Source organism: Oncorhynchus gorbuscha, linkage group LG16 (genome assembly GCF_021184085.1).
Source record: "Oncorhynchus gorbuscha isolate QuinsamMale2020 ecotype Even-year linkage group LG16, OgorEven_v1.0, whole genome shotgun sequence".
Taxonomy (NCBI): Eukaryota; Metazoa; Chordata; class Actinopteri; order Salmoniformes; family Salmonidae; genus Oncorhynchus; species Oncorhynchus gorbuscha.
Window position 1 is genome coordinate 32,348,047 of NC_060188.1, and position 25,973 is coordinate 32,374,019.

A 25,973-nucleotide genomic window follows, 5' to 3' on the forward strand; every position below is an offset into this window, starting at 1 on the left:
TGAAGAAGTTTTAATGGAATGGTATCAAATAAATCCAACACATGGTTTCATGTGTTTGATGCCATTCCATTTGCTCCATTACAAATATTATTATGAGCAGTCCTCCCCTCAGCAGCCTAGTCCACATTTTTGTTTTATAACTAAACCATTATGTCTGTGGTACTGTATCTGGACAAGCCTGAGATGCGTTTTGTTCGCTTGAGCGTTTGCTATGTTGCGGAACGGTTTGTACTGAACGACACGTTTACCCAAAACGTTCTTGAACCGACTGAGGTACGTTTGCTCCCGTTTGGTGGGTGTGGCTTGAAGTAATGAGTGTATTTAAATGGCAGTGATACTGTTGACAGCGTTTTCCAACCAAATACTTACAGTATGACAACCCGTCCCTGTTCTTCAACTGGTCATTCTCAGTACAGCAACGTTTCCGTTCAATTGAGTGTTCCAGAAAGTAAATGCCTACTGAAGGCAGCCCTGCCGTTTAATTTGTTTAAGTGACAACTGGAAAAGCCAATAAAATGAACACGCGGCATCTCCTATTGTCCAATCACCTTATTGGGAAAGGGAATATATGTACCATTGGCTATAGGAACGACCTGGATGTAAAATTAGTACGAAGTGCATTCGGGGGGAAATGGTTTTAATGACTATGAGAAAAACCCATAAGAGCATTCAGCCGTGTTGATGTTCTCTGGAAGGAACTGATTTTTTTTTTTTTTAACTAACTATTTTGCATAGTGGAATGCAAACAAAACTGTCAAGTTTACATTTGTATCTCCCGCAATTAAAATGAGCACTCGAGAATTTCGATTTGCTGAAGTTTTCTCGTATGAAAGATTGGTGCATGCAATGGCAGGAGCAGTGGTAAGTTAACTTTGTTTATGTGCATTGCCTTTTTTATAATAGGTTTTTGCAGATTCTCTGTATTACATGAAAACGGGGCAGTTTTTCTTTTAAAATGCTATCTGACAGGCCAATACTGCCAATACCTGTATCCCCTATAAATAAGGTTAGCCTAATATCAGCAAATGTTCACATTTTGAAGACCCTACATTTGACAGTAGGCCTATGTTTTTAAGGGAGTGTGACCGTTTTCTTCCCACTTGACACTGCAAGACTACGGCTGCAAGGTAAGGCTAGCTATATCTTTACGCCTTTTGGCAAACTGAATAGAGGACATAAGATATCTCGGTGCAAGTCTCATGTCTATTCTCTCTGTCCCTCTTTTTCTATAGTGGATGAGAAGAGGAAAGCCAGGTCCACTCCTGCCATTCTGTCAGAAATTGTCAAGGAAGAGGGGTTGTTAGTTAACAAGAGCTCTGTCTTTCTCTCGTTCTGCTTTCTCTCTCTGCTCTTTTAGCCTTTTTGTATTTGAACAGAATCACCTGAGGTTGTGTCTGTCCCCCTGCCTGTCCTCTCTGCAGGCTGGCGCCCTACAGTGGCTGGCTCCCAGTGATCTGCAGTCTCTGCTGCTCCAACTTCATCTACTTCTACTGCTTCCACAGCCTGAGAGCCAGCTGGCTCCGGGGACACAAGTCAACTCCAAGCAGAGACCTGCTAATGGGCACCGCTGCAGGTAGGTTATTAAGACGTAATAACACTTAAACAGTGTCATGCAATGATTCTGAGCTTTCTCTCTCCCCATCTCTCTGCAGGTGTAGTGAACGTGCTTATGACCACTCCGCTGTGGGTGGTCAACACACGGCTCAAGCTTCAGGGGGCAAAGTTCCGCAATGCAGACCTCCGTCCCACTAACTACTCAGGCGTCATGGGTAAAGGCAGCTGCAGTATGAGTGTTGGAAACAGATAAAGTTGTAGATGTGTGCCAGTATAATGTCTGTCTCTCTGGGGACAAGTTTAGCTCCATCCCTGTGCCCACTGCCTCTTCAGCCAGCATCATCTCTCTCTCTCTCTCTCTCTCTCCGTACAGACACATACACACTCTCTCTCTCTCTCTCTCTCTCCCTCTCTCTATTTCTTTCAAAAACGCAGGCAACACACACATTGTACTACTGTTGTCCTAGTCTGGTTTATTTGTCACTATGTCAGATTGTCTCTAGGGTAAACAGTGTCCCTCTCTCCTCCCCTCAGATGCCTTGGTGCAGATCATTGAGGAGGAAGGGGTGGGGGCCCTGTGGAACGGGACATTCCCCTCGCTCCTGCTGGTGCTCAACCCGGCTGTCGAGTTCACGATCTATGAGGGCTTGAAGAGGCAGATGAGAAGCTTGGTTCACAGAGAGGTAAATGGGAGGGGGCGAAGGGATTACTTGCAAAGACTGGGTAAAATTATCGATGGGAATTGAATTCTCATTGATGGGGAAAAGCCCTTCAGTCCTCCCTCACTACCAAAATAAATGGTATAACAGAAAAGCAAAGAGGAATCATTAGCTTTATCTGTCAACCAGTACTTATTTAACTAGGCAAATTCTTATTTACAATGATGGCCTACCAGAAGGCAAAAGGCCTCCTGCGGGGACGGGGGCTGGGATTTCATTATTTATTTCATTTTTAAATTAGAACAAAAGACATCATGACGAGAGACACCACAACACTACATAAAGAGAGACATAATATAACAACACAGAATGGCAGCAACACATGACAACAACATGGTGGAAACACAATACATGGTACAAACATTATTGGGCCCAGACAACGGCACAAAGGGCAAGAAGGTAGAGACAACAATACATCACGCTAAGCAGCCTCAACTGTCAGTAAGAGTGTCCGTGATTGAAGAGATAGAGATAAAACTGTCCAGTTTGAGGTTTTTTTGCAGCTCGTTCCCGTCGCTAGCTGCAGCAAACTGAAAAGAGGAGCGACCAAGGGGTGTGTGTGCTTTGGGGACCTTTAACAGAATGTGACTGGCAGAAAGGGTGTTGTATGTGGAGGATGAGGGCTGCAGTAGGTATCTCAGATAGGGGGGAGTGAGGCCTAAGAGGGTTTTATAAATAAGCATCTGTACACATCTTGATTCAAAATATTGATTTAAAAAGTACAACAATTGACATTCACAAACACTTCCATTGTATTGGAAGTCATGCCTCCAATATATAAAAATACCCTGGTATGCTGTATTTTATATACCTGCCCAACCCTATTTATTCTGGAACTAACTGATCCTGATACTGTTTCTGTCCATTTCTCTAGCTGTTGTCTCTTGAGGTCTTTCTGATTGGTGCCAAAGCAGTGGCCACCACAGTCACATACCCATTACAGACTGTACAGTCCATCCTGAGGGTAAGAACAGTGTGTGTATGTGAGCATGCGTGTGTTTGTTTGAATGTTCCTCATGAAAAGGTACTACTGAATCACTTCTACCCAAGATCTACACAAAACCGTGGTTTTGCTATTTGTTTGAGATGTGTAGTAAACCAGTGGTGATTTCTGTAGTTATTCAAGTAGTTTCAAGACGTTTCAAGACTTGTGAACACTACGCATTTCCTAGTTACTGTGTAACTACTGAGCTTTTGGGTATCTATTACTTAAAACCTACACATTCTACCACAATTCCTACATGTTCACTATTGAATTACTACTTAATGCCTACACATTCAGTGTGTAGTGTTGTGTCAGTACTGATTTTCTCCTGATACCTTTTCATTTCCCACATAAACCCTTTTGAATTACAAATGACGACTGGCACATTTACAACTGTTTGCCATTAGGAAGTATGGCATGCTGGGCCTGTTCACTATTGACATCTTCTTGTGTCACTACTGTGTCTCTACTAGACTAGTGCACATGTAGTTATATCATCAAACAAGAAATGTTTATACAAATGTAATAGCAAAAAAATTTGATATTTACACTTTTTGTTCATCCTTATCTATATTTAGAATATAAAGACAAGTACAAGAAACAAACAATTATAAGCCATTGTCAATTCTCTGCTAACAGAAGTCACATAAGACGAACAAATAAATATTTGAGAAACAATATTAATCTTACCAACAATGGCCTCCAGTCTTCTTATGTCGAGGTAAGTATACCAGTATGAACATACTGTACATCTGCATACAAACACACCTTCTTATTAACTCGCATGCCGAAAACAGGGGCTATATAGCTACATTTCAATGGTAACAGTATAACTTTAGACCGTACCCTCGCCCATACCCGGGCGCGAACCAGGGACCCTCTGCACACATCAACAACAGTCACCCACGAAGCATCATTACCCATCGCTCCACAAAAGCCGCGGCCTTTGCAGAGCAAGGGGAACTCCTACTTCAAGGTCTCAGAGCAAGTGACGTCACCAATTGAAACGCTATTTAGCGCGAACACCGCTAACTAGCTAGCCATTTCACATCCGTTACACTAGCAAACAGCTCGGCTACCAACATCAAGTAGTAAAACTCTCTACCTGATTACTACTGGAGACACTACTGTTTTCCTACCGGACACCACAAAACTCTACTTGTGTATCTTGAGTAGTGTGTAAACTACACGTTCACCACACAATCCCCACAAGTCTCTGCGTTGCCGCTAATGCACAAATAGGTTCTGTGTAGTAATTCTGTAGTACTCTTTCGTGAGGGCTGTCTGTCTGTCCTGTGACTGTATGAGTGTGTCCGCCAGTTTGGAGGTTGTGTTTTAGTGCTCTGCTGTGAAACATTGGGCTGTCCCAATGTTTAGTGTTATTCCAGTGGAGCAAGCTCTCTGTGTGTTAATTTCACTGCTCGTTATCTGCATCTCGTTCTCAGTTTGGTCAACACACGCAGCACACAGGCGGATCGCCACTTGTCAACAGCCTGAGAAGTGTGATGCACCTGCTGATCAATAGAGTGAGGTTGGTCCACACACACACACACCTGCCTACCTTATTTCAACATTTTATTTACCAAGCCCCATGACTGCTACCACACCAGACTTAGTCCTTGGTTGCGTTCCAGGTTGTCTTATTGCCGTCGTGCTGTGCATCTCAGAGGATTCTTATACCATATTCATGTGTTTCCTGAGATGTCAAACACTTCTCCAGGTGCTGTGAGATCTGATCATATGTGCAGCACCATTGCAATTAAGACTACCTGGAATGCAGCCAATGCCTTCATCTCCTACAATGCCTTCATCTCCTATTCTGTTTTTCGACACTCTCTCCTGCCATTAGGAAGTATGGCATGCTGGGCCTGTTCAAAGGCCTGGAAGCTAAACTCCTACAGACTGTCCTGACCGCTGCCCTCGTGTTCCTGCTCTACGAAAAGATTGCCAGCAGCACTTTCAGGGTCATGGGAGTGAAGAGGCCTGCGTCCAGCCACTAGTCTGTCTGTTACATCAGACATCCGATCCCATATGGCTCCCTATCTATCCCCCCCGTAGCCCTAACCCCTCAATGTTGGCATGTCTAAAGGGTCTGGATAGGTATAAGCATTGTAGCTAGGGGTACATCTTTCACCGTATTGCAAGTGTCATATATGCACGTGTCAAAGGGTTAGGGCCAAAGGGGGGGGGGGGGGGGGATCGAACTGAGACTGTACCAGAGATATTAGAAAAAGGATGAGATAGCAGTCCCATTGGGCAATGAATGGGGGAAATGTATAACGCTTCACCCAGAAGACTGTCGACCAATCACTTGGTCCACGCGGTGCATTCTGGGCAACTCTGGGACAAGAAGAGCTCTCCTTCAAACAGTGAATGGGAGTCAATTGGGCGCTAGCTCAAAATCCCCAAATTAGCATCAATAACCCAAAACCTTTTCCTAACCGTAATTCTCCTAATCTGCTGCGTAAATTCTCCTAACCTGCTACGAAAAGCCAAATCTGACGTTCATTTGACAAAAGCTGTATCCCTTCTAGCCATGACCGGGCTCTCCTTGTCCCAGGTTTTTTGTCTATTTATTTTTATGTAACTGCCAATTTTGTGGAAGTAGACACCACTTGTTCCTCAGACTCATGTGGATTTCACCATTTTGTACTTTCTATGTTCTTCTAAGATTAGCTGCTTAACTAAATCCACAAATTATTTAGTGATGCATTGTTGCTCTAGTCAAATCACTGAGACATTTTTTCATTGTGTCATTAACTATCTCTCTGACAAACGTATAGAATAATTAAGGGATGTAATTAAATGCATTTTTGTACAGCACAATGTCATGGATGGATAATTCACCAACATTTCCGATTCTCAGAAAGGTAGAAATAAAGTGTTGCTTCTCAAATAAGTACATTTTAGCTTTTTTTGACCATATGCATTCACTGTCATTTTCAGATTATCTTTTTAAAAATCTGTTTTTCCTCTGATTTGCGTACTTCCTTTTACTGATGTGGAGCGTTTTTTTTTTTTTACAGTAATATAATTCTGGACCAGTAGATGGGGTCACAGCCCCACATAATAATAAAGGTTTAAAATGTAGCGTTTACTACGGTGCTATATGTTTAATCAAATTATTGGTATGTATTCCGTTTAACTATAAAATGTTAGAGTTAACAAAGCATATTTTTATCCACATGTATGCTATTTTAATCTGTTTCACGTCATACGTTTGCGTCGGCCGGAAATTGAATTTCCATCGCCTCTTGTTTTTGTTCCCAGTTAGATTCTGTTCAGCAGCTGGGTTAGGTAGGCTTTTTGTGTTCGAAATTTACGAGATATTTGGTTAGTTTGAACAACTTTAATATCAATTCAAACGGTGTTTGGACAATAACGCAGAGCCATGTCTAAACGCGCTTCTTTTCACACACAACTGTCCTCCATCATGGAAATACTGTCTAGAACCGCAATGGCTCATGTGTGCAAACTGGTTGACGACGAATACGCGGGAATTTCTTTAGAAAATGAGGCTCTCATTGATAAATTGCATAATCTGGAAAGTGAACTGACAATTGTGAAAAGCACAGCTCCCAAGCTGGCTGGAAACTATCGCTCTGTTGGTGTTCAAACTGGTGAAACTATCACCAGAATAGACAGAGGTATGTTGTGGTCTTTTGATAATGCATCCATGACAAGGAGGAGGATGCATGTTGTGTTGACAAGAATGCATGCAGAATGGGGATTTTATAGTCTTCATTCCTTTCCCTTTTAGTCTATTCGTCCTATAGGGGCCACTGTTTTCAATGTGTTTGACACAATATTCCCAAGTGCCAATTCAGTTCTGCATTCTCTTCCAGGGCTAAACGGGTCCCCCACCATCGAAGGAATATTTGGGAAGGAATGGTGCCTTGATCTATGGAACCATGGGGATCCCTACAGCACAGAGAACAGTCCGCAACACATTGCCAAAGTGAGTGAGTAGACTGATGACAGTTTCCCTTGCCTCATCCGTTGTTCTTCATCTGCACTGATATGAGAAAGCACTATAGGCAGGATTGTGGAAACCAACAGAGGACATGCTGTCAGATGCCCAGCTCTTTGAAATGAGTGAATCAGAGGCTCCCCTACATTATTGACACTTACCCCTTCTGTCATGTTTTAGAAGTCTTATTCCTTCAATGCATTTTGTTATTTAGTGTCTACATTTTTCAAGTGGCTCTAAAAAAGATTTGTCTTATTCTCATAGTCAACAGAGGTGCCTTCAGGCCAAGCTGACGTTAAAGAGGAGGATTTTGAGGTGGAAATCATAAACAACAGAGACCAACAGGAAAGACCAACAATAATTTTAGACGGTAAGTTGTCAGAGGTTTTAATATGAGATGTTTGAATTGCCTGGCTGGTGTAGTGCTAAATCGCATAGGTTTAACTGTATGCTTTTGATGACATGCACAGTTATAAGACACTGTGACCCTCTCTTAAATTGGTCATCGTGGAGGTTGGACATTGTTTTTCATGAATAGGTGGCCAGGCAATCGAAGCCACAACTCGTATGTGTATTCTTTTTGTATTTTCTCTGTTGCTTCAGGAGATGACGACTTATTGGACAATGGAAGAGAAGGGCCCTCCAATGAGTATCCATCCTTTGATTCCTTCCGCCAGGACAGGCCAGGGAGACGGGATAAACAGGTACGGGAGATGTCAACTACGGATGTCTCCACAGGACACACTTTACGTTTCATATCCATCGACGGAGTGGAGGAGGAATATGGCGAACATGTATTTCCCATTGAGGACGATGAGACGAACGAGTTCCTACCAGACGATACCGAGCTGTTGCCCAACGAAGGACAAGATGAACACATCACAAAGCCAACGTATGCAAAGAAGTCTTTAGCAAAGTCAAAAAGCAAAGCTGGAAAGACTGCTGGGAAGACTAAGACTTTCAGTTACTTTAATAGGTTTAACTTGCACTCCCATAGTAAATCCGACACAAACAAGTTAAGTTGTGTGATTTGTAAGAAGACTTTCTTGCGGCAGAACCATCTGACGATGCATATGAAATCTCACAAGTCACTGTACTGCAGTGTGTGTAAGAACTGTTATCCTGGGAAAACTCAGCTCAAAAAACACAAGTGTGTTGCTCCCGATTATCTGGCCTCGAACAGCTCGAAGTACTTTTGCCATTACTGCGGCAAGTCTTTCAGCTGTCCGTCAAGCCTGAGGATACACCACCTGGTGCACACGGGAGAGAGACCCCACACGTGCACTGTTTGCGGGAGAGGATTCACACAGAAGGGCAATCTGAAGTGTCACATGCGCCTTCACACTGGTGAGAAACCGTACAAATGCCTCACATGCGAAATTGGTTTCACCCAGAAAGTATACCTCACTCAGCACTTGGCCAAAGCTCACGGTCAAAAGGAAGATAATAAGAAAAAGAAGCAAGTGCACAAATGTTCTAAGTGTCAGTTGTCTTTCGTCAATCAGCAACTGCTCCAAACACACATGACTGTTCATAAAAATAAATGAAGTATTTTTGGTTGATTGCAATACTCTTGACTTAAAGGGGCAAGCTGCAAGTTGCTACATCTATTTTGGGACTTAGAAATTATGTACTCATTTATTGCTGAAGAATATAACTTAATGCCTCATGAGCTTAGTTGAACTGTTGTACCCCATCAGAACCCAACATAAACAAAGTAAATAAACACATTTGTTATTTAGCAGACGCTCTTATCCAGAAAGACTTACAGGAGCAATTAGGGTTAAGTGCCTTGATCAAGGGCACATCGACAGATTTCTCACCTTGTCAGCTCTGGCATTTGATCCAGTGACCTTTCGTTTACTAGGGCAACACTCTTAACGACTAGGCTGACACCCTAAATAGCCTCAAAACATGGATAAAACTATCATTTTGATGGTCAGTCCTTGCATCGATAGCTCTATGAATTTGAGTTGTTAGCCTACATTGCTCCAGTCCCAGCCCTCAGCTTTTTACCGAAAAGGGTGGGGAGGCCTCTTATCTGAACCGCTGATTGCCCCTTTAAAGGATTGTGTGCCTGCTCTGCTCAAACTGGAGAACCAAATACTGTCTAGTGTATGTCATACTCCACAATATTGGAGCGACCTTAACGTCACCTAGCGACCTTGTTAAGGGGTTTGGATCTGGACGCTGGACCTGGGAGTCCATCGGGAGACCCCCTCCCCCCAAATACACTACAGTATGTTGTAGGCTTGTCTGAATTCGCTACAACACTAACATGTTATGATTTACCTACAATAAAAGTAAATTGAAGTTTTATTTTGCAAAGAACGTGGCGCATGAGTATTGCACAATTCATAAGTACTGTAATGTTTACCTACCACTAGCCTGTTCTATATTTTAGGCTCAAGGAATTAACCTGCCAATGTTTGATGCAAGCTGGCACTGTATCTGCATTGTCCTCTATACGTTGGTACAAATGACATAAGATATCATTAAATGGATGTTTTCAAGTTCTGTTCCCAGCAGTGCATTTTATACTTGTTTTGTACATAATGCTTCCATGATTGTGTCAGTTGTTTTCCTGGAATATATTCATCTACTGTAAACTTAGTTTGCTTTCATAATTAAAACACCATTAATGGTATACCATTTCAATCATTTAATCATTGCCATGTTTACATTTTTATAACATATGGAATACAAATGTAATGTGAGTACAAATAAGTAAATGTATTACTGTACCCATTTAATTCATTACAGATAATTATTTGGCACATGTTTACATGACCGGTCTACTACACTGGCATTCTTCACAGTAGCACAAACAACTGGTATCTGGACCACCACTGTTTAACACAAACAGTACATGTCTTTAGAGATATTTCAAAAATGTCTATTCATCTAACAGTGGGGCATCTATAGTCTCTTGCCAATTGTGGGACAACAAGGCAGTGTTTGTGTGCAATCCTACAGACAGAGCAGAGTGAACTTGAATGGAACAGTTCTCTGCCATGTAGTGAAGAGTAACAGCTTGATCATGTTCATTAGGGCACACAGTAGCGCAAAAATGTTAACTTTTAAAAAAAAAAATCTACCTACCGAAAACCACCATGATTACAATACAGTTAAAGATGTTGCAGTTGCCAGTTTTCAAAACAAGGTTGAAATGTAAATTAAAAATCTAATTAATTGAAACATTGGTGTGTGTTAAAACCGTGTTTATAGGTGTAGCTCTTCCCACAGTCGACACAACTATAAGGCTTCTCCCCGGTGTGACTCCGGAGGTGGACATTCAACGAGCTCTTCTGAGAGAAACTCTTCCCACACTCTGTACAACTGTAAGGTTTCTCCCCAGAGTGTGTACGCTGATGCAGCTTCAGGTACGTCTTCTGAGCAAAGCGCTTCCCGCAAACGGTGCAGCCAAACGGTTTCTCTCCAGAGTGGCGTCTGATGTGGACTTTCAAGTAGCTCAAATAACCAAAGCTCTTCCCACAAAACAAACAGTCAAACTGCTGCTTCAGGTCTTTTCCAGTTCCCTGCTGGTGGCTTGGCCGGTTTCTTGGTGCGTATGTGTTGCGGGGAGGATAGTCCATGTACATCCCATCGGCTGTGTCAGGGCCAGGCACTGCTGTGTGGTCAACCAGACCAGCCAGAGTGGGATCTTCCATGAGGCTCTCAATGGATGTGGGCTGCTCTGTGTCAGGCTGTACCTGTTGGCTGCCTGCAGGGTATGTGTTCAAGTCCCCCTTGTATAGGTGAAGTTGACTGGCAGCTGCTCGCTCTACTGCTGGAGCATCCTCCACAGCTACGCTCCCTGTACAGTACAAATGAAAACAAATCTCAATACCGGCACCACAGCTGTGAAACAGTTCAATAACCAGTCCCGTATAGGGCTGTTGCAGTGACCGTATTACTGCCAAACCGGCAGTCACGAGTCACGACTGCAGTAAAATTAGTAGTACCCAACTCGCTAACTCATCAGGTCCTAATGGTCTGGTACTCAGGGCTCTAACCACTGACAATGCAAATGCAGTCGAAAATCACAAACATGAAAACAGTATGTGCTTTTAAAACAGATTGAACTTTTCTTTAAATTGATCAATAGGTTGAAACAGTGGAAAACATGGTCGTTGTGGATGTTTCAAAGCCTAACAAGGAAATGATTCATTCAAAACACCTGTATGCATAAGGCCATATGAGGCCAAGCCCGAAGAAACGATGATAGTGCCGTTATACAATACATATTCTACCACATATTACACATGGATGGCAAGGGAACATCGACAGATACAGTTGAAGTCTGAAGTTCACATAGCCAAATACATGTTCTCAGTTTTTCACAATTCCTGACATTTAATTCTAGTAAAACTCCCCGGTCTTAGGTCAGTTAGTATCACCACTTTATTTTAATAATGTGAAATATCAGAATTTCATCACATTCCCAGTGGGTCAGCAGTTTACATACACTCAATTAGCATTTGGTAGCATTGCCTTCGAATTGTTTAACTTGGGTCAAAACGTTTCAGGTATCCTTCCACAAGCTTCCCACAATAAGTTAGGTGAATTTTGGCCCTTTCCAGCCCATTCCTCCTGACAGAGCTGGTGTAACTGAGTCAGGTTTGTAGTAGTCCTTGCTCACACACGCTTTTTCAGTTCTGCCCAAACTTTCTATAGGGTTGAGGTCTTTGTGAACTGTGTGATAGCCACTCCAATACCTTGACTTTTGTCCTTAAGCCATTTTTCCACAACTTTGGAAGTATGCTTGGGGTCATTGTCCATTTGGAAGACACATTTGCAACCAAGCTTTAACTTCCTGACTGATGTCTTTTGATGTTGCTTCCATATATCCACAAAATTTTCCTACCTCCTGATGCCATCTATTATGTGAAGTGCACCAGTCCTCCTGCAGCAAAGCATCCCCACAACAAGATGCTGCCACCCCTGTGCTTCACGGTTGGGATGGTGTTCTCCGGCTTGCAAGCCTCCACCTTTTTCCTCCAAACATAATGATGGTCATTATGGCCGAACAGTTCTATTTTTGTTTCATCAGACCAGAGGACATTTCTCCAAAAACTACTATCTTTGTCCCCATGTGCAGTTGCAAACCGTAGTCTGGCTTTTTTTTAATGGTGGTTTAAGAACAGTGGCTTCTTCCTTGCAGAACGGCCTTTCAAGTTTTTAAACATTTTTATATATCACCAGGTAGGCTAGTTGGTTATGTCGATATAGGACTAGTTTTACTGTGGATATAGATACTTTTGTACCTATTTCCTCCAGCATCTTCTTCACAAGGTTCTTTGTTGTTGTTCTGTGATTTATTTGCACTTTTCGCACCAAAGTACGGTAATTTCTAGGAGACAGAACGTGTCTCCTTCCTGAGCGGTAATTTTTATCCAGTTTACACTCAACATAGCCACTTCATATGCGCACATCCACTCTATTTTATTCAGGTAACTTCAATCATATTCTTCTTAATATAAAAAAATATAATATAAAATAATGGCACAGATTTTATAAGCATATCTTGTCTGCTAAATGAACAAGCCTATGGCATGGTGCATAGCCAGATAACAGAGTTGGCCAACTCATTCTGTTCTTCTGAAATCAATTCTTCATATCATAACATTTCATCAGTGGAGTGGAGCCTGGAGATGCTAAACGTATTTATGTTCATTAACAGTCAATTACCGTGAGACCAGCCATTTTTCGCATGACAATAACAGGCTGACAAGATGTCATCACCGCCACAGCCCTAGTTCCTTAACAAGTCATAGTAGCATACAACTCTAATCCAGAGACTTACAATTGCAACGTGCATCCTTCCTTCATGAAAGGATGTCATTTATTTTACATATGAATGAGCTGTCCCGAATTTCAATGATCACGACACACATACTTTTTCTGTTGCTTGCATGTCCCCTCTGCTGGTCCACTGGCTGATCCTCAAACAGCTCTTCTTTGATAAACACCAAGTCAGGCTCATTGTCCTCCAAGTCTATTGCCTACACAAGACAGGTGAGAGACCGTTATTATCCTTCTTTTTTATTCTGAATGTAACAGAAGCACCTTTAACCTTCATTGTGATCCAAGCCTTTCAGTCCCAGTTCACTCCTTAACCCTTTCCCTAGGCCCTAAACCTTTGATCTGAACTCCGGATAAGTATAAAACGCTCAGCTTCCACCACATTACTCGGTCTTTAACCTTACAGATCTGAAAACATCAAATGGGTAGGACTAAGGTCAGGGGAAGGGAGAAAATTGGGACAGCCTGGCTGGCAGAGATGTACCATTCAAGGATATTAATAAATCTGACCTGAGTGACCCCATCATCGCCCAAGATGGCCGATCCAATTGTTGTCTCTTTATCCTGAGGGATTGACTCCCCATCTCTCCATAGATCCATGCACCAGTCCTTACCAAAGACACTCTCTATCGCGGGGGCAGACTGCTTCTCTGAAAATGGGAACGTCCATCATGAATATACTGACCGTGGCTGAACCAGCCACCATTCATCTTCCCAGTAAACATTAAACATTAAAATAAGTTACTCACCAAATATGCCTGCCCTGCAGCAACTATCCCCCCTTTACTGCTGTTACACACAGGATGTACTTCCAAAAAAGGTCTAAATAAAAATCGACAAGCAACAGAAAAAAAATAATTACGTTTTGTGTTTGACCGGAAGAGGTGCCAATTGGTAGCTCTTCTGGTCAAAAACAACACGTTAAAAAAATGTTTGGTTCCTTATTCATTTTTATTTAGACCGTTTTTGGAAGTACATACATGCTTGCAGAGTTGTCTACAGGCAAGATGAATAGCAGCTTTGTGGACAAAGAGGAGATTGTCATATCAAATCCAAAAGTATTTGACATGAAGTCGTAAACCGGGGTAGACAAATAGTGAAATGCTTGCTTACGAGTCCTTTTCCAAAATGCAAAATAGTGATACAAGCAATAAATACACAGTGAATAACTTGTAAAAAATAACATGGCTATATACCATGAAAACCAGTACTGATTTGATGTGCAGGGGTATGACATAATTAAGGTAGCTATGTACATATAGGTAGGGGTAAAGTGACTAGGCAACGGGATAGATAATCAACTGTGGCAGCAGCGTATGTGGTGAGTGTGAAAGTGTGTGTGGGCTTATGTAGTGTGTATGTTGGGGTGTAAGTATGTGTGTGTGGGTAGAGTCCAATGTGTGCATAGAGTCGGTGCAAGAGAGTTGGTGCAAAAAAAGGGTCACTGCAGGTAGTCCGGGTAGCCATTTGATTAGCTATTTAGAAGTCTTGTTGTTTTCAGACTTGTTGCACTGGTACCACATGCCATGCGGCAGCAGAAAACAGTCTGTATCGCTTGGGTAGCTGGCATCGGACAATTTTTTGGTTCTTCCTCTGACACTGCCTGGTGTAGAGGTCCTCGATGGCAGGGAGCTCGGCCTCAGTGATGTACTGGGCCACACTCACCACCCTCTGTAGCGCCTTGCGGTCAGGTGCCTTGCAGTTGCTGTACCAAGCGTTGATGCTGCCAGTCAAGACCCTCTTAATGGTGCACCTGTAGAACTTTGAGGATCTGAGGGCCCAGGCCAAATCTTTTCAGCCTCCTGAGTGGGAAAGAGGTTCTGTCATGCACTCTTCACAAATGTGCAGACCATGTTAATTCCTTAGTGATGTGGACACTGAGAAATTTGACGCTCGACCCTCTCCACCACTGCCCCATCGATGTGGACATGCGCGACCCTCTGTTCCTGTAGTCCACGATCAGCTCCTTTCTCTTGCTGATGTCGAGGGGGAGGTTGCTGTGCTGGTACCACATTGCCAGGTCTCTGACCTCCTCCCTATAGGCTGCCTCATAGTCATCAGTCCTACCACCATCATGTTGTCAGAAAACTTGATGGTGTTGGAGTCGTCCGCAGCCACGCAGTTGTGGGTGAACAGGAGGAGACTAAGCACACAACCTTGAGGGGCCTCGGTGTTGATGGTCAGTGTCTCAGATGTGTTGTTGCCTACCCTCACCACCTGGGTGCCTAGTCCAGGATCTAGTTGCTGAGGCAGGTGTTTCGTTCCACACACCTACAGGGTTAGGGTTATAGCGCTCGTTTACGGAAAACAACTGGAAGACAGAGGCGTACCTGTGCTAATTAACGTTTTTTTTTTTTTTTTTACTAGGCAAGTCAGTTAAGAACAAATTCTTATTTTCATTGACGGCCTAGGAACAGCGGGTTAACTGCCTGTTCAAGGGCAGAACGACAGATTTGTACCTTGTCAGCTCGGGGATTCGAACTTGCAACCTTTCGGTTACTAGTCCAACGCTCTAACCACTAGGCTACCCTGCCGTTAGGCATCTGCGTCTACGAACACCTTCGTGTAAACGGAAGATGGACGCCACAAACATGTCGCCTGCAACTGTGTTTGCATTTGTGAAATGTTTTTTTAACGTAATATGAAAGTAGAGGGTGTTATGTTTCTAGAACTGTACCGCAAGTGAGAATTGAGTCACTTTTAGATGGAGTAACGTTATTTGGCTGTTTGGCTGAGGTCACATAAAAAGTTATCAAAAACTAACCATGTACTGTTTACATCACCCAAAGAATAGCCCGCAATTACATAGAACAATGTGTGCAGCTAATTGCGGGTTATTCGTTGGGTGGTGAATTCACTAGTTGTATCTAAAGTCTGCCCACACCAGTCTTAACTCGTAGATCGTGGAATGTATTTTAATCGGCTACAGTAGCAAGCTAGCTAACGTTACCGTCTAAAAATGCTCACCTCGGTTCTCTGTTGCTCGATGCGTAAATATTTGTCCCGAGACCTGAACTCCATTCTGACAACGGTTGGCAATGACCCTTTTACGCTCGTGGAGTTTTACCGTCTTTAATTCAATCTCTAGCAGATAACATTTCTTCTTTAATGCATCATTCTCATTCATGTGCTGGGATATTTCAGAACGGAGAACGGCCGAGCACTCGTCGACAAGTTTACCGATTTCAACCACAGCAGCTTTGCTTAGCATTTCCATAATGGAAGCTAACTGGGTCTGAAAACTTCCCCGATTTATCATCGTATTCATGGTTATGTTTTAAAAAGAAACGAAGTCCAACGTGTATGATAGGCTGGCGATATTAATAAAATGGAATAATAATAGACATTGATTGGGTGGCTAGCTAGCTGAAATAGACCAGGGATAAGCTAAATTACGAGATAGGAATCTCATTCGGAAAAGAACTGCGAATGTATAAAGCCTCACCCATCAGACTTTTGACCAATCGCGTTTAAGTTGTCATGCTGCGTCACGCGGTTGCTAAACTGATCGTCACGCAATCCCTTCTCAAAGTCGGGGTATGCCTATTTTCCTCGAAAATACGATGCAAAAGCTATACGATATTACAGATAAGTTAATTATCTCACATCTCCGAAAATATTTTTAATGTAGTACTTGTCGAAATTCATGATAATGTTGGGGGTTTAGAGCTAGCCCAATTGACTCCCATTCACTCCTTGAAGGAGAGCTCTCCCTGTCCCAGAATGCACCGCGCGGCTCATGGACAACGCATGAGCAGCGTAGACAATGGGCTCTGTAATACGAATGCGATGGAGTTTCCCCTCTTCTCAAAAATATTTCTGAATAGACCTCGCTCATGAATCTAAACATTACCGCTTTGAATTGTGGGATACTTTACCGTAAATACAGAAAGTAAAGGTCACAACACATTTCTGTTGTGCTTTAATTCATGGTTTACGGTCAAATATCCCACAGTCCAATGCGGTAATGTTTAGATCCATTTTTTTTAAATAGACCCTTAGCGGTCGGCTGTTACTTTCACCGCAATATTTCACCTCCAAAACCTATTTCAAATGAGGAAAACGATATCCAGGCTGTATCACATCCGGCCGTGATTTGGAGTCCCATAGGACGGCGCACAATTGGCCCAGCGTCGTCCGGGTTTGGCCGTCATTGTAAATAAGAATTTGTTCTTAAACTGACTTGCCTAGTTAAATAAAAGGTTACATTTGAATAAAATACAAATGACAGAGAGCAACATAGAGACCTGGCAAACGTTGAAAAATAGGACAGCTTTATTTTTTCTGAAAAGCAAAGACTAATATCCTATGAGGAAAACTTTGAATGGCTGAAGTCCAGCAAATCCACTGCAGAGGCTGTAGGCCTATGGTTGGTACTAGTACGGCTGAGGTCTGTTTGTCCATCTGTCCTCTTGTAAACTGGACTCACTGTAAACATGCATGCTAAACTCTGTATGTACACCCATGTGTTTCTTAAGGTTACAGTTTTTAGTAAATCCCTTCCCACATTTCACACAAACATAAGGTTTTTCTCCGGTGTGGGTACGTTGGTGCATATCGAGAGTGCATTTTTGAATGAAGCTCTTGCCACAGTCGAGGCAGCGATATGGCTTTTCTCCGGTGTGTGTGCGTTGGTGGGTATAAAGATGCCCTTTCTGTGCGTATCTCTTTCCACACAGCGTGCATCGGTACGGTTTCTCTCCAGTGTGACTTCGCTGGTGTATTTCCAGCTGACTAGAACACCTGAAGTTCTTGCCACAATGCATACAGCCAAATCTTTTAGCTCCTGATGTTCTCAGGCTGTGGATCTTCATGTTCGACTTTGCCACACTGAAACTCTGAGAGGGCACATTTGTTATACCACCAGAGCTGTTTCCAGTTATGGAGCTTCTCTGTGCAGCAAGTGTGATCTGCTGCACATCCTGGCTCTGTGAACATGCAGGTGGCGTCCAATGCGTGTCCAGGTCCTCCGATTGCACTCCGGATAAGGGCTGAGTGCTGTGGTTCACTTGGCTCTCAGTAAGTATAGGGTGGTTGTCTGAGCTGTCTGGACAATGCTGAAGCACATCGAGACACCCAACATCTGTATCAAGTGATGTTGCTGCTCCTGTTTGTGACACAGGAAGGAATGCATAAGTATATCTTTTAGAACACAATTAAACAGTTCAACCTTTATATTCAGTTCCACAAGACAAGCCGATGCTTCTGCATTTTGCCTATTGCATTATTGCACTATATTACCCAACCTTCTAGGTTACCCAACTGTTCAGCAATGCCAATACAAGTCACTGTCAGTGTACTATTTGGCACCCAGGCCCTCATGTGATTTTTAACCCATCAACACTCACCATTTTCATTTATGAGCTCGGTCTTTGGCCCACTACCCCATATGTCCACCTCTGAAGGTTCCTCCTTGATCACAATCAACTCAGGCTGGTCTCTCACCACTGTGGTAGGCTTTAGGGTAAATAGCAGCTTAGCAAATAAATGGTAACTAGAAGGACATTACAGTAAGGCTACTTGACAGAAGGAATGACAGTTAACGTACCACTGTTTCCAAAACAAGAGCACCATCTTCAACCTGATGGATGACGTGCATCTCTTGGGGAGGACAAATATTTTCCCAGGAACTCTCACTAAGCAAGAAACAAGAAAACAAATAGATTCAATTCTGCCAGATGAAAAGGGTTGGGTTCAATCAATAAATCAAGTATTTAATCAAATCCTTTTTATATCAGCATTTATCAAGAACTGCTTTACAGTTACCCAGCCTAAACCCAAAGGGCAAGCAGAAGCCACAGGATTCAAGCAGCACAGGGTTTCATGCAGAATCATTCTAATAGCTATTATTTGTGGCCAGTATAATCCAGACCTGGGTCAAAAACTATAGCAAATTAGAAATGTGCACTTTTGGGACTCACACAGCACACGTCTTTGACCCAGATCTATTCACACACACACACACAATTACATTACCTGCCCATAGAATATTCAAAAAGGGTCAACTTTGCAAACCTTTTTTTGATTGCAGCTATTTTGGGCTCAGACTGAGGTCTTTCACAATAATCGTTCATTGAACCATCTCTCACTCTTGTAGGCGTTTTCGTGCGTGTATCTGCCGTTGCGTCCTCCCTGTGCCCCCCGCCGACCCAAAACAAATTCTCCATCAGCTGCAATTTCTCTGTAAGTGTTGCTATTTCATTCCGACCACGCGTTATTTCTAATTTTAAAACCTTTGATTCGATGTCGACTAGTTTGCTTATTTCTGAAACTGCTGTTTTTGATAACGCGTCCATGACAGAAACGAGCTGTGCTTGAAAACAAAAGGCTGTCGACATTTTGGCAAACGTATTTATATAAAACTCAAATCTGCCGATAACTGTATGTATTACTTTCAACGAGCTGTCAAATATTTAGTTTGTTGTATATAACAATGTGTGCCTCTAGTTCTTTGTACAAACATGTACACAACAAAGACGCATGGTTCCATCTACAGGATCGGAGGGGAAATCACAAAGGATCACAGCAAAGACAAGTGGCAACTTTGCATCTAAAAAGCATTTGGGATAATAATTTTAGAACATTTTCATTTAATAACTACCATAACTATATCGCGTAAAGGGGGTTCAATTATTATACGTAGTACATAGTCTGTTACTATACTGTTAATTATCAGTTAGTTGAATTACATCTAATATCGTATACAATCCAGATCATCAAAGACGATTAGAGTGTCGTAAAGACAGTTTTTAGGCTTAAATCCAAAGACAGTGCACATAACACACACAGCATTTATGCCAATCACAATCACTACAATTACCAGAATTCAACATAACAGGGCGGTCCTGGATATTTGATTGGCTAGTGGATGAATAGTTTCAGGAAGTGATGCGAGTGTCAAAATTGCGTTCGCCGACAAAAAAAAGAGAAGGTAATTCTACAAGATTAACTTTGAGTAAAATGTTGCGTTTTCACACGCTTTATTAGAGCTAATAGTTTGAATTTTATAGCTGTCTGGAACTGGTGAGCTTCACCTACTCTCCAGATTGAGACTCAAGCTATCAATGGCACTGCAGAGCTTTCTTACATGCACCATAGTGGACACTTAACGTGCACCAGTGAGATTATGCTGATAAATGCGACTGTTATACCAGTTTTCTGGTTACACAGCCTAAAACTAAGCACGGCAAAAACTTGGAAAGTTTCTTTACAAGGCAGAAAGTTCAATTGAACGTAGTTACATTTGAACTTAGTCTGATGTACATGCAATGTAAAGCGTAGTCACATTCGGACTACAGTGAGATGTGAATTTCCCCGAAGACTACTCACCCCTATCATCATCATTATTATTATAGACCAGTCCACTCTTGCCTTTTTTTGTTATATTTATTGGTAGCTGGCACGCTTCTCTTGAATTGGGGAAATTCTGCAATATCATGGTGAATTGTAAAACAATGTGGTGTATTGACAGTGACACTTCCTCCTCGCTGGTATACGAAGTGCATCACTGGTTATACAATAAACGGTTTTATGTTAACTCAACCTTCTTTTTCCCCCCTCTTCTATTCCAGTCAGGATGTCAGGCAGAAGAGTAGTGGTGTTCCCCTCAGCAGCAGAGCTTGGTCCAGCTCTGGCTCACCTGGTAGCATCTCGGGCTGACAAGGCCCTGTTGGACCATGGCCGGTTCTCCCTGGGCCTCTCAGGGGGCAGCCTGGTGTCCATGCTCAGCAAGGAGCTGCCTGCCCTGCCAGACCTGGACTGCAGCCACTGGCTAGCAGGGTTCTGTGATGAGAGGCTGGTTCCCTTCAACGATGGAGAGAGTACCTATGGACTGTACAAGGTAACATAATCTCACAGTTTACTGGTCCTCACCTCTGCAGCTGCATATATTAAAATCAGTTTCCTGTAAACCCGCTATGCAAAAAAAGATGACAATTATTATACAATGAATGTACAAAATATTAGGAACACCTGTTATTTCCATGACAGACTGACCAGGTGAAGGATATGATCCCTGATTGATGTCAGTTGTTAAATCCACTTCAATCAGTTTAGATGAAGGGTAGGAGACAGCTTAAAAAGGGACAATTGAGACATGGATTGTGTGCAGTATGTGTGCCATTCAGAGGGTTAATGGGCAAGACAAAATATTTGAGTGCCTTTGAACAGGGTATGGTACCAGGTGCACCGGTTTAAATTTGTGTCAAGAACTGCAACACGGCATTGTTTTTCACGCTCAACAGTTTCCTGTGTGTATCAAAAATGGTCCACCACCCAAAGGACATCCAGCCAACTTGACACAACTATGGGAAGTATTGTAGTCAACATTATAGAGTCCATTCCCCGACAAATTTAGGCTGCTCAGAGGGGGAAAAGTGGGTGCATCTCAATGTTAGGAAGGTGTTCCTAATGTTTTGTACAGTCAGTGTATGTGCATATTCTTATCCTTGTCTGTATTTTTCTGCAAGCACACGCATTTAATTCTGGGGAAGGGCATTTACCTTTATCTAGTTTTTATTAAAACCTTCACTTATATACTTATATTCATCCTAACTCTTTATATTCAATAATGTTTTGTTTTTGTCAACAGAATCAGTTGTTCTCCAAAATCAACATCCCAGACAGTGGGGTCCTGGCGATTGACCCCTCTTTATCTGTACAGGAGTGTGCTGAGGATTATGCCCGCAAACTGAAGGAGGTACACACCCACACACATGCACGCATATACACACACACAGTGAATTTATCACTTGTATGGTTACGAAACAAATAAAAGTTATGACATGAAACCCTGAGATATTATAGTCTATTTTTGTATGGAAGGTAGACTCAGCGATATTTCCAACAACAACTAAGAGCGTTGAAGCGCAAGACTTGACTTCTCTGCTGTTTTGGTGCCCTGTCTACCACGCTGTGAACAGCGTAAAGGGAACCCGTGCAGACACTGTGTGTGAGCGAAGTGTTGCGTCTCGCTCACCTCAATATCTCCGGTGCTGCTCATGGCAACGTCATTTCGACTGAGTCTACCTTGAATTATTTTGTCTCACATGTACATATAGGCCTTCCCGAAGGAGGATATCCCTGTGTTTGATCTGTTGCTGCTGGGCATGGGGCCTGATGGACACACCTGTTCCCTCTTCCCAGACCATCCCCTGCTGGAGGTGAGCACAGTCTACGCCCCAGTTACAGGTCATCTCTATTGCATGCACTGTAGCCTCGTTCCATGTTGACTCCCAGGTTGTCTTTTTTTTTTTTTTTTGTGCAGTCGCGTTGCACAGATGATCAAATCTCACAACTCCTGGAGAAGTGTTGAGCATGTTCTATGATAAAGCTCAGCTCTTCTCAGACAACCTGGAACCCCGCCTGTATCACTCACTAGGTTGTAATTCTAGTATGGAAGGAGCTAAAACGGGACAACTATTTACGTCAATGTTACTGATACTTATTTTTTTAACCATGTGGTCTTGTGATGATCAGATCATGACGTTCCATCTGTTCTCCATGAGGGTTAAAAAAAAAAAACAGTTAAAAGGCGTTGCTTGGTCTGGGCGTAATTAAAGCTGTTAGATACTTTTCTCATCAGATAGTCTTTCATAATGGATTGACTGTCATCTGTTATGGGAGACCAGAAAACCCTCAGCATATATGTTGGAAGCAGCCCTCTCCCAGTTTCATGTTATTTGAACTGGAAATTAGCCATAAGCCCTCTACAGTTAGTTTAATACAAATATTTATGTTTAACACATGTAAGGGAAGGCGTTCATGTTAACAGAAACTAAATGTATTGTCGTGCAATGCCATGAGTACATGATCACAAATTACTGTCAGGCTGACATATGGGGCTTTTAACAATTATTAGAAAATCTCACACCCATTCACCAGCCCATTTTATAAATCCCCCTGGGAACCCCCCCTTCAGTCTATCATAATTAATGTATTTTAATGACACTTATAGATACGGTTGAAGTCGAAAGTTTATATACACCTTAGCCAAATACATTTAAACTCAGTTTTTCACAATTCCGTACATGTAATCCTAGTAAAAATCTCCTTAGGTTAGTTAGGATCACCACTGTATTTTAATGTGCAATGTCAGAATAATAGTAGAGTGATTTAATTTTTGTTTTTATTTCTTTCATCACATTCCCAGTGGGTCAGAAGTTTACATACACTCAATTCATATTTGGTAGCATTGCCTTTAAATTGTTTAACTTGGGTCAAACATTTTGGGTAGCCTTCCACAAGCTTCCCACAATAAGTTGGGTGAATTGTGGCCCATTCCTCCTGACATAGCTGGTGTAACTGAGTCAGGTTTGTAGGCCTCCTTGCTCACAGACGCTTTTTCAATTCTGCCCACAAATGTTATATAGGAATGAGGTCAGGGCTTTGTGATGGCCACTCCAATACCTTGACTTTGTTGTCCTTATGCCATTTTGCCACAACTGTGGAAGTATACTTGGGGTCATCGTCCATTTGGAAGACCAATTTGCGACCAAGTTTTAACTTCCTGACTGATGTCTTGTGATGTTGCTTCAATATATCCACATAATTTTCCTACCTCATGATGCCATCTATTTTGTGAAGTGCACCAGTCCCTCCTGCAGCAAAGCACCCCCACAACATGATGCTGCCACCCCCGTGCTTCACGGTTGGGATGGGGTTCTTCGGCTTGCAAGCCTCCCCCTTTTTCTTCCAAACATAACGATGGTCATTGATGGCCAAACAGTTATATTTTTGTTTCATCAGACCAGAGGACATTTCTCCAAAAAGTACAATCTTTGTCCCCATGTGCAGTTACAAGCTGTAATCTGGCTTTTTTATGGCAGTTTTGGAGCAGTGGCTTCTTCCTTGCTGAGCGGCCTTTCAGGTTATGTCGATATAGGACTCGTTTTACTGTGTGTATAGATACTTTTGTACCTGTTTCGTCCAGCATCTTCACAAGGTCCTTTGCTGTTGTTCTGGGATTGATTTGCACTTTTTGCACCAAAGTACGTTCATCTCAAGGAGACAGAACGCGTCTCCTTCCTGAGCGGTATGATGGCTGCGTGATCCCATGGTGTTTATACTTGCATACTATTGTTTGTTCAGATGAACGTGGTACCTTCAGGCGTTTGAAAATTGCTCCCAAGGATGAACCAGACTTGTGGAGGTCTACAATTTTGTTTCTGAGGTCTTGGCTATTTCTTTAGATTTTCCCATGATGTCAAGCAAAGAGGCACTGAGTTTGTAGGTTGGCCTTGAAATACATCCACAGGTACACCTCCAATTGAATCAAATGATGTCAATTAACCTATCAGAAGCTTCTAAAGCCATGACAACATTTTCTGGAATTTTCCAAGCTTTTTAAAGGCGCAGTCAACTTAGTTCATGTATACTTCAGACCCACTGGAATTGTGATACAGTGAATTGTAAGTGAAATAATCTGTCTGTAAACAATTGTTAGAAAAATTACTTGTCATGCACAAAGTAGATGTCCTAACCAACTTTCCAAAACTATAGTTTGTTAACAAGAAATGTGTGGTTTGGTTGAAAAACGAGTTTTAATGACTCCAATCTAAGTGTATGTAAACTTCCGACTTCAACTGTAATATGCAGTAGGTTTAAATACAGATTCAAAGTTATGGTGCTATACATGCATGTACTGACAGGTTTTTGTGGTGTCTCAGTGTAAGGTTTAAAAAAATGATCTTTAGATACTTCCTTTCAGTTAATTTAGGTCTGGTTCTGTCCAGTACTGTGTTTTTTTGTGTTCTTTTACACACACGGTTACACCTGTCATGCATGTGTTGTTTTAGTCACTCCACTGGCTATGTATGGACCGTTCTTGTGTTTTGGCTTTACCCCTCTTTTAGGAAACCCAGAAAATTGTGGCCCCAATCGGTGACTCGCCCAAGCCCCCACCACAACGTGTGACCATGACATTTCCCATGGTGAACTTAGCCCGCTGTGTGGTCTTTGTGTCAACAGGGGCAGCAAAGCACCAGTGCTAAAGGTACTGTATCCTATTGAGATTGAGAGCATTTCTGTGGTTGTTGATAACACTATGACAAGTGAGCGTTTCCTTTCAACTTGTGAGTTTCTGTTTTGGTCTCCCACAGCAAGTGCTGGAGGGTGGGGAAGGCCCGGCACTACCTGCAGCCAGAGTGGTCCCCAGCCACGGTGAGCTGTTCTGGCTCATAGATGAACCAGCCGCTGCCTCCTTGACACTCCAGGTGGAGAGACCAGGCTCTGCAGCAAAACTCTAAAGATCAAAGAGAAGGACAAACCGGAATTGAAGAACTCAACATCCACAGAGAAAAATGTACATGATATCACTGAACATTCCTGTTTCTATTTGACGGTGTTATGTTTTAGACGTGAGATTAAAACCTACATATCATGAAAATGGGATGAAAGTGAATGAATGAATAGGAACAACATTGGATTGTTGACACATCAGTTGTAGAACTGTGCTGAGTGTATGTATCATGATGGGGAAAACCATTTGAAGTAGTTGCTGGATGATTCATTCCAGATCAAACAGTGTAATGTCATAATACAAATAGGTTTACTATTAAAGTTTCAGGGTTCTGATTTCATGAAAACTTTAGTGTGTACAATCTCGTGGAACTGTTTGGGATTCCAACTAGCTCAGCCAGAAAGTCTCCATATGGGACCAGTGTTTACTTTGTTACTAATCTGTTGACCTCTACTTTAAAGTTTGACTTTGCATTTGACTATCAAAGTGGGCGATAACATTTTGGGCATGCATTTCTGTCTAACCCCCAAAAATGTAGGATTTTGATGATAAATTGAAATGGCACATGCCCTTAGCTAAAGGGTACAATTATGAAAATAAAGATTTGTACAGAATTATCAATATTAACATTAAGAACTGATGAATAAAGGTACAACAAATAATTTGCTCAATTCGTAGTAGTTTCCACATGCAAAAAAAAAT

At 42.3% G+C, this 25,973-nt stretch overlaps 4 protein-coding genes across 7 annotated transcripts; 2 read left to right on the plus strand and 2 right to left on the minus strand.

Annotated features, from left to right (window-relative positions):
* On the plus strand, positions 1-10,422 carry LOC123999007 (peroxisomal membrane protein PMP34-like). Of its 2 annotated transcripts, XM_046304319.1 has the most exons (12): positions 1-865; positions 1,077-1,127; positions 1,233-1,299; positions 1,422-1,573; positions 1,653-1,769; positions 2,089-2,237; positions 3,148-3,237; positions 4,704-4,789; positions 5,108-6,905; positions 7,104-7,216; positions 7,493-7,598; positions 7,832-10,422. In XM_046304319.1, exons 1-9 carry the CDS (start codon positions 787-789, stop codon positions 5,256-5,258), a joined length of 942 nt encoding a protein of 313 aa, XP_046160275.1. In that variant the 5' UTR covers positions 1-786; the 3' UTR covers positions 5,259-6,905; positions 7,104-7,216; positions 7,493-7,598; positions 7,832-10,422. The 2 variants fall into 2 exon arrangements, with proteins under 2 accessions (XP_046160275.1, XP_046160274.1); XM_046304318.1 differs by lacking the exons at positions 1-865; positions 1,077-1,127; positions 1,233-1,299; ... (3 more) ...; positions 3,148-3,237; positions 4,704-4,789 and having other exon boundaries at positions 6,311-6,905; positions 7,832-9,741.
* LOC123999013 (zinc finger protein 24-like) lies at positions 9,876-18,961 on the minus strand. Of its 3 annotated transcripts, XM_046304328.1 has the most exons (5): positions 18,957-18,961; positions 16,001-16,258; positions 13,544-13,683; positions 13,128-13,233; positions 9,876-11,045 (listed from the first exon to the last, which is right to left on the minus strand). In XM_046304328.1, exons 2-5 carry the CDS (start codon positions 16,248-16,250, stop codon positions 10,417-10,419), a joined length of 1,125 nt encoding a protein of 374 aa, XP_046160284.1. In that variant the 5' UTR covers positions 16,251-16,258; positions 18,957-18,961; the 3' UTR covers positions 9,876-10,416. The 3 variants fall into 3 exon arrangements, with proteins under 3 accessions (XP_046160284.1, XP_046160283.1, XP_046160285.1); XM_046304327.1 differs by lacking the exon at positions 18,957-18,961 and having other exon boundaries at positions 16,001-16,817; XM_046304329.1 differs by lacking the exons at positions 16,001-16,258; positions 18,957-18,961 and adding an exon at positions 13,783-15,984.
* Positions 17,286-19,874, minus strand: LOC123999010 (zinc finger protein 572). The gene is made up of 4 exons (XM_046304324.1): positions 19,049-19,874; positions 18,582-18,669; positions 18,382-18,490; positions 17,286-18,140 (listed from the first exon to the last, which is right to left on the minus strand). The coding sequence occupies exons 1-4, from the start codon at positions 19,369-19,371 to the stop codon at positions 17,410-17,412; spliced, it is 1,251 nt and encodes a 416-aa protein (XP_046160280.1). The 5' UTR covers positions 19,372-19,874; the 3' UTR covers positions 17,286-17,409.
* Positions 19,844-25,933, plus strand: pgls (6-phosphogluconolactonase). The gene is given in 7 exon segments (XM_046304349.1): positions 19,844-19,964; positions 20,605-20,873; positions 21,624-21,731; positions 22,093-22,194; positions 24,886-24,997; positions 25,000-25,025; positions 25,132-25,933. Coding segments are annotated over 7 exon segments (807 nt in total). The 5' UTR covers positions 19,844-19,921; the 3' UTR covers positions 25,279-25,933.
* Positions 25,934-25,973: the final 40 nt, after the last annotated feature.

Excerpts from the sequence above, each read along its gene's own strand:
- LOC123999007 (XM_046304318.1), top strand. The coding sequence starts at position 6,650 with ATGTCTAAACGCGCTTCTTTTCACACACAACTGTCCTCCATCATGGAA. Across the intron at positions 6,906-7,103 it reads TATCACCAGAATAGACAGAG|GGCTAAACGGGTCCCCCACC; the intron begins GTATGTTGTGGT and ends ATTCTCTTCCAG. Across the intron at positions 7,599-7,831 it reads ACCAACAATAATTTTAGACG|GAGATGACGACTTATTGGAC; the intron begins GTAAGTTGTCAG and ends CTGTTGCTTCAG.
- LOC123999013 (XM_046304327.1), bottom strand. The coding sequence starts at position 16,301 with ATGAATACGATGATAAATCGGGGAAGTTTTCAGACCCAGTTAGCTTCC. Across the intron at positions 13,684-16,000 it reads TCGAGCAACAGAGAACCGAG|AGAAGCAGTCTGCCCCCGCG; the intron begins GTGAGCATTTTT and ends TCCCATTTTCAG. Across the intron at positions 11,046-13,127 it reads ACATGCAAGCAACAGAAAAA|GGAGCGTAGCTGTGGAGGAT; the intron begins GTATGTGTGTCG and ends TGTACTGTACAG.
- LOC123999010 (XM_046304324.1), bottom strand. The coding sequence starts at position 19,371 with ATGTCGACAGCCTTTTGTTTTCAAGCACAGCTCGTTTCTGTCATGGAC. Across the intron at positions 18,491-18,581 it reads CTCTTGTTTTGGAAACAGTG|CCTACCACAGTGGTGAGAGA; the intron begins GTACGTTAACTG and ends TTTACCCTAAAG. Across the intron at positions 18,141-18,381 it reads CGAGCTCATAAATGAAAATG|GAGCAGCAACATCACTTGAT; the intron begins GTGAGTGTTGAT and ends TGTCACAAACAG.